Here is a 6000-nt window from a genome sequence, read left to right on the forward strand (position 1 = left end):
GGACCCATCTCTTAGGGGCGAGCCCGGGCAGCTACCTAGGTACCTATGCTCTTAGGTACCCACCTATGCTCTTCTTCTTCTTCGTCCCGCTTCTTATACGCAGATAGGTGTAGATAAGCGGAGAGTTCCCTCCCCTCCCTCCTGTCCCTTCTTCCCTGCATACCCTCTCGCTTGCATACAAATGTGCTAGATAGGTTGTCGACATCAGGCATCCTTGGTTAATCGCCACACCCTACACAAGAACTTGCGTTCTGCTCGTCTACGTCGTTGGACTACGTCGTTGCATATATCATATCCTCTGCTTCCCCCCTCGCTACCGCAACCCTAGTTCTGTTTGGAGCTCGTGTTGCCCTTCGTCAACCTAAGCAGTCTTGTCGTATCTTCATCGTCGTTGCTTCTTAGACACCTCCCACTGTCGCCAGTGGTTTCGATTGTGTCTAGATCTGGTACTATTACGTAGAGCTAGTACTCTCGTAGTATTCCACCGCATCCGACCATCCGTCACAGCATACTTACAAACACCCTCGCACCGGCAACGTAGCTGCCAGCAACCTCCAACATGGGCGCGAAATCGGGTTTTGCCCTCAAGCTACTCCAGTGGTTCATTCGCGGCGTGCAGTTCTGCTGCGCCGCCCTCGTCCTCGCCATCTTTTCATACTTCCTCGCCGTGTTGAGCAATCGCGGTCTGTCGATACCGACGTGGGCACGTGCCGTCGAGGGCATTTCGGGCATCGGGGTCATCTATACCATCCTCGGTCTTCTGCTCCTGTGCTGTCTGGCCGGCCACCCCTTTACCTCCTTTATCGCCATCGTGCTCGATGTCTGCTTCGTCGGGTCCTTCATCTACGTCGCCGTCGCCAACCGCGGAGGGGCTAGTAGATGTCGCGGCGAGGTTGATACCGTCTTCGGCACCGGCCAAGCTGCCGACCTAATCAACGACCAGCATCCAACCTTTAGACAGGTCTGCCAGATGGAGACTGCCTGCCTCGCCGTCTCGATTGTTGCAATGTAAGGGCACTCTTAGGGTCGGATGATAATATGAAGACTTCGTGTTCACCCCTCTGTTTTGAAATTTCAGCTAACAAACCGGAAACCTAGCCTATTTTTCATCCTCTCGGCGATTCTCGAAGTCGTGCTCGTCCGCCACCGCCGTAAGGAACAGCGGTTTGGCCCCAGCCCGGCCAACGACTACACGTCCGGTTATGCCAGACGCAAGGGTCTCTTCGGCCGCTTTCGTCGCCGGAAGACAGTTGAAACGACGAACGCGGATGGTCTGCCCGAACATACTCATCCAGACCACTTGCGTCAGAGTTACAACACCGAGACTACGGCCGTTGGTCACGAGCCGGCGACTTACAATAAATACCAACACGACGGCCAGGTTGCGTACCCCGAGACCGGTACTGCCGTGACGCACAGCCAGCCGGCTGGGTTCCGTTACTAGCGGCCGAGGCGCTCGGTTGTGATGGATCGGCTTGTTATGGGTCTACCTAGAGTCAACACGGGTAGATTACTATCGCTCGTTACTCTTCGCGCGGGGAAATATGCTATTGCTAGATAATGACTCAGGATTGGACGAGATTGTCGCCGAACAAAGCTTCAATCCAAACCTTTAATGATAATGATATTAGGCACTTGTGACTCACTTGCTGTGGCGTACACGTGCGTAGAGATTGTATCTACTTCCCGTATTGCCGTTGACCTATTCGATAAAATTAGCCAGGATCAATGAATAGGGAGGTAACTATGTTTTCGACACGATGTAGTTCACTTACCACGCGAGACTTATCCGGCGCGGAACACAAACTAGTCTACAAAGAGGTCGTGCGGCTTCCTACTTGAATTACCTGGATCAGATATATATCATAAGATGCGTGTACGGCAATGTGTGTAGACAATATATTCGAAGCCGTCGGGGCCATATGAAGCCGGGTCCGTTGAAGCATCAAGTTCGACTCGATGGCTTGCAGCATGGTGGGAAAGACGGGGCTAAGACCTAGCAATCCATCTAGAAGAGAGGCTGACTACGTTAACTCCCGTTGGATTCACGATGTAACGGAGATGCTGAGTACTTTGGTCTTCTTCTTCTTCTGCCTTTCGTGTTTTCTTCTTCTATCTGTCACTGGCTCCTGGCCTGTCCACTCCCCGCCCTGCGAGGCCTACACGCTTAGCGTGCCCTTGGTACTCGGGACCTCGCCCTCGCGACCGGGGATGCGGGAGGTGGCCTGGCGGATGGCGACGGCGAGGGCCTTGAAGGCGCTCTCGGCGCGGTGGTGGTCGTTCTCGCCGCGCAGGCAGTCGACGTGGAGGGTGACGCGGGCAGCCTGCGCGAAGCTCTGCAGGCAATGGGGCAGCATCTCGCAGCTCAGGTCGCCAATCTTCTCGCGCCGCAGCCCCAGCTCGACGACGCTGTACGGCCGGTTCGACAGGTCCACCACCGCCCGCGACAGCGCCTCGTCCAGCGGCGCGTACGCCGAACCGAACCGCGCCAGCCCCGTGGCGCTGCCCAGTGCCCGCGCGAAAGCATACCCCAGCGCGAGACAGCAGTCTTCGGCGGTGTGGTGGTCGTCGACTTTTTCACCCTTCGTCAGCGGGTCCGTCTTATGGAGGTGTGAGCGACATTATCTGATTCCTCTTTCACCCTCCCGCTCCCTCACCCCCGTAGGAGCGGGTTCTAGGTGCGAGGGAGGGGGGGGGACGGAGACGTACTGTGGAGGTCACCGCTACACGCGAGCGCGAGACTCCAGCCGGCGTGCTTGGCCAGGGCGTGGAGCATGTGGTCGAGGAAGCCGATTCCGGTGTTGACGCTGATGACCTGGGACTTGCTAGACTGGCTGGCGTGGCCGTTGGCGGCGGCAAGAGAGGCAAGCAGGCGGGCGTCTGTATCTGGAGGGAAGTCTCCGCCATCGAGGTTCACGGCGAGCTGGATCTTGGTCTCGTTGGTGTCGCGCGAGAGCGCCGCCCACCTTTGGGCGGTGGGACCGCTGCCCATTGTAGTAGTTTGGGACGTTTTGCGTAGTACGCTTCGAGCAACCGGTGTGAATCTCGAATCGCTGGAAGAGGTGAGATGGGGGAGAGGTTAGTCTAGTCGCCCTTCTACCCTTTTGTGTTTTTTTCGCAGGTATCGACGTCTGACTATCGGTTCAGGTAAAGGCCGATCGAGGACATTGGCCAATCATAGCAGAGTGAATTCCTCGATTGAGGTCAACCTCTGGTTGGCCCCACGTTTTCTACTCTGGAGTGGCCATAAGGCGCTAAGCCAGAGAGAGATATGGCGCCTGCAGGGCAGAAAGCCACTACAATATAAGGGGTCAAGCCACTATAAGACTTGATAGCCGCTGGGTGCGCATACCCGCCTATGTACTCCCCTCGTAGGATGGACGCTATGTACCAGCTCCCAGCTTATCGATAACAACGTCTGTCCCTCTAAAAAAAAGATTTCTAACTCGGGGCTTTGGTACAAGCTTGCCGTGCTGTCGTGTTGCTCACTCCCGTCACAATCCAATCTCAAAACAAGTTACTCACAAGAAGATGGCGCCATCGAGAACGAGGACGGTAAAGAATAAGCACGCAGCGAATAAATCGGGGGTCAGCTCGAGCAAGTCGTCAAAAGGCGGTCCTCAGAATGGCGTCTCGAAAACGAAGCGCAAAGCTACGCCGATTACGAAGCAGGTGAGGGGGAAGAACCTCGTCGACCTGATGAAGAAGAAAAAGAAGAAGGTCTACACGGAGAAGGAGCTCGGCATCCCGGAATTGAACATGGTGACACCCATAGGCGTCGCCAAACCGAGAGGGAAGAAGAAGGGCAAGGTTTTCGTCGATGACAAGGTATGGTTCCTTGGGGGGCCTGGATTGACGGCCGCGTTGGCCAGCTACGGGGGCTAATTGCGCACCGCGTCGCGCGCGAACAGGAGAGCATGAGCACGATCTTGGCCCTTGTGCAGGCCGACAAGGAGGGCGAGATCGAGTCCAAGATGGCCAAGGCCCGGCAAATGGAGGAGATCCGCGAGGCGAGGCGAGCAGAGGCGGAGAAGAAGGAACAGGAGAGGAAGGCGAAGCTCGACACCACCAAGGATTCGCTGAGGAGGAAACGGAAGCGGACTAAGTCGTCTGGTAACGATGGGGGCGGGGACGAGGACGGCGCCGGAATCAAAGATGTGGCATCCACAGGGACGAAGGCCGCGAAGCCAAAGAAGAAGAGAGTCTCGTTTGCCTAAGACACCGACCGGCGCACGCGCGCGGATAAGAGGGATGGCGTTAGGGTTTGGCGTTGCTCTGGGATATCCTCGTCGAGAAAACATGCATGTGTATATATTGAGGGACGACACTAAGCATGGCGTCGAAGCGTCTTTTCATGATACCCCCTCCCCACCCATACATGCGCTATCCCGTATAGCCATTGTTTTGGCACATACTGGTGCGCAAATACCTTACCCCTGGGTTTACACACCGATACGCGCACGTAGGCGCACGTGTATAGGTCTGTGTCTATTGCGTATCGGTACGTGTGCGCCCAGCGTGTGCGAGGTGAAAGCCTGTGTAGATGCCAAATATAGCCTCGATCCCACCGGCTTGCTGTACCACGCGCCACTCACCATCATGAAATTCGAGATGCAGCCCGGAGGTTGTGTATATATGTCTATGTATGAAGCTCGTCATAAATATCCTAAACACATGTGCAACTTGAACAGGTCACATACGTGGGATGTGTATGAGTATGTATGAGTAGGCTCTGTGCATGTGTGTACGTACGTGCCGCAACTGGAGGCATGTTCCTGGATGCCCGCATGGAGAATAGCTCCAGAGGAAGGGGGGGCACGATGGCGACGAATTGTCACGTTGCGGGCCGAAGTAAGAAATAGCATAATGCGCCGGAGCTAGCATCGTTGCAACGCGTGCTAGCAAATTACTGGCATGGATGCTCCCTAGCCTGGGCTAGATCTCGCGGCTGACGAGGGCATCGCGCTCTTCTTTTTAGCTTCCTCTGTCAAGTTGGACCGAGCCGTGGACGGCAAGGGCGTGGTCCGTCTTCGCCTCTGCCGAGCGCGCTGTGTACATTCATTGCTTGACTTGTAAAATTTTGCAAGTAAGTTTGGTTTCGAGTATAGCCTCATGTTTACGGACATGCGAGTGACGGAGACGACGCTTTCTCGTACCGACCGACATGACGCAATGCGCGCGGGCGATGAGGTCGGGAATATCTGAGCGCTTTAGCACTGTGCTTTACCGCAGCATGTGCATACATGATGAATCGATAATGCTTGTATGCACATATAAGAGGAGGTAGGTAGAGGAATTGAAACGGCCCACATGTGGTCCTCCCCCGGGCCCGGGACCCTGGGCTTTTTATTAGCAGTCCTCCAGTATGGAGATCGACAACAGCGAGGGTGCAATGGCAGAGCGAAGAAACGCGTTGAGAGCCACAACTGATGACGACGACGACGATTATGATGATAGAGGCCGTGGTAGACGAGTTAGGCACCTGTGGTAGTGCGAGAGGTGAAACAGCGGGTGATATAACACGATGCCGATCAGAAATTGTCCCTTTATCGGCCTCCCGAGTGCCCGCGGGCGAGCAATCAATCCCAATCGCGTGGCTTTACAGAGTGCCGCATGCCTGGCTGCAGAACCGAGCAGCTCTGGTGATGGCGGAATACGAGCTCTTCCACATATCGCCAACCGCTCATAGGCTATCGTATAAAATGGCGGCTACACGCGGACGGATCAAATCATACCACTGGTCCTGCACCTTACTTTCTCTGGGCCTGGAGTCTGCCTACGCCTGGGGACTGCAGAAACCAGCTTCATCCCTTCGTGTTCCTACATTAGTCTGATGGCGAGAGAATCAAGATGGATGGATGTTGGTACATGGCTGAGTACGACTATCTTAGGTACCTAAGGTAGGTATCTATCTACCTACCTAACTCCCAGGCATGTAGGCTACCCACCTGCTTAGGTGTGTGGTGCGGCTTTTAGGACGTTGTCTAGGTCTATTTACTT

General features: G+C 55.3%; 3 protein-coding genes across 3 annotated transcripts; 2 read left to right on the forward strand and 1 right to left on the reverse strand.

Moving 5' to 3' along the window:
* The first annotated feature begins 275 nt into the window (after positions 1-275).
* GGS23DRAFT_427716 (uncharacterized protein) lies at positions 276-1702 on the forward strand. The gene is made up of 2 exons (XM_051513826.1): positions 276-1008; positions 1099-1702. The coding sequence occupies exons 1-2, from the start codon at positions 560-562 to the stop codon at positions 1442-1444; spliced, it is 795 nt and encodes a 264-aa protein (XP_051374175.1). The 5' UTR covers positions 276-559; the 3' UTR covers positions 1445-1702.
* A 457-nt stretch (positions 1703-2159) lies between these two features.
* Positions 2160-2992, reverse strand: GGS23DRAFT_603996 (Imidazoleglycerol-phosphate dehydratase-domain-containing protein; the record flags this gene model as incomplete). The annotated part of the gene is made up of 2 exons (XM_051519549.1): positions 2160-2572; positions 2710-2992. 2 exons carry the CDS (start codon positions 2990-2992, stop codon positions 2160-2162), a joined length of 696 nt encoding a protein of 231 aa, XP_051374176.1.
* Positions 2993-3531: 539 nt separating this feature from the next.
* Positions 3532-4478, forward strand: GGS23DRAFT_618505 (uncharacterized protein; the record flags this gene model as incomplete). Its single annotated transcript, XM_051520944.1, has 2 exons — positions 3532-3828; positions 3912-4478. The coding sequence occupies 2 exons, from the start codon at positions 3532-3534 to the stop codon at positions 4215-4217; spliced, it is 603 nt and encodes a 200-aa protein (XP_051374177.1). The 3' UTR covers positions 4218-4478.
* Between the last annotated feature and the right edge of the window lie 1522 nt (positions 4479-6000).

Source organism: Durotheca rogersii (assembly GCF_024521655.1).
Source record: "Durotheca rogersii strain YMJ 92031201 chromosome Unknown GGS23scaffold_5, whole genome shotgun sequence".
NCBI classification, from domain to species: Eukaryota; Fungi; Ascomycota; class Sordariomycetes; order Xylariales; family Xylariaceae; genus Durotheca; species Durotheca rogersii.

What these genes read in the sequence shown, in the direction of transcription:
- GGS23DRAFT_427716 (XM_051513826.1), top strand. Translation starts at nt 560, where the DNA reads ATGGGCGCGAAATCGGGTTTTGCCCTCAAGCTACTCCAGTGGTTCATT. An exon ending in GCCGTCTCGATTGTTGCAAT is followed by an intron (nt 1,009 to 1,098) that starts GTAAGGGCACTC and finishes CCGGAAACCTAG; the next exon opens with CCTATTTTTCATCCTCTCGG.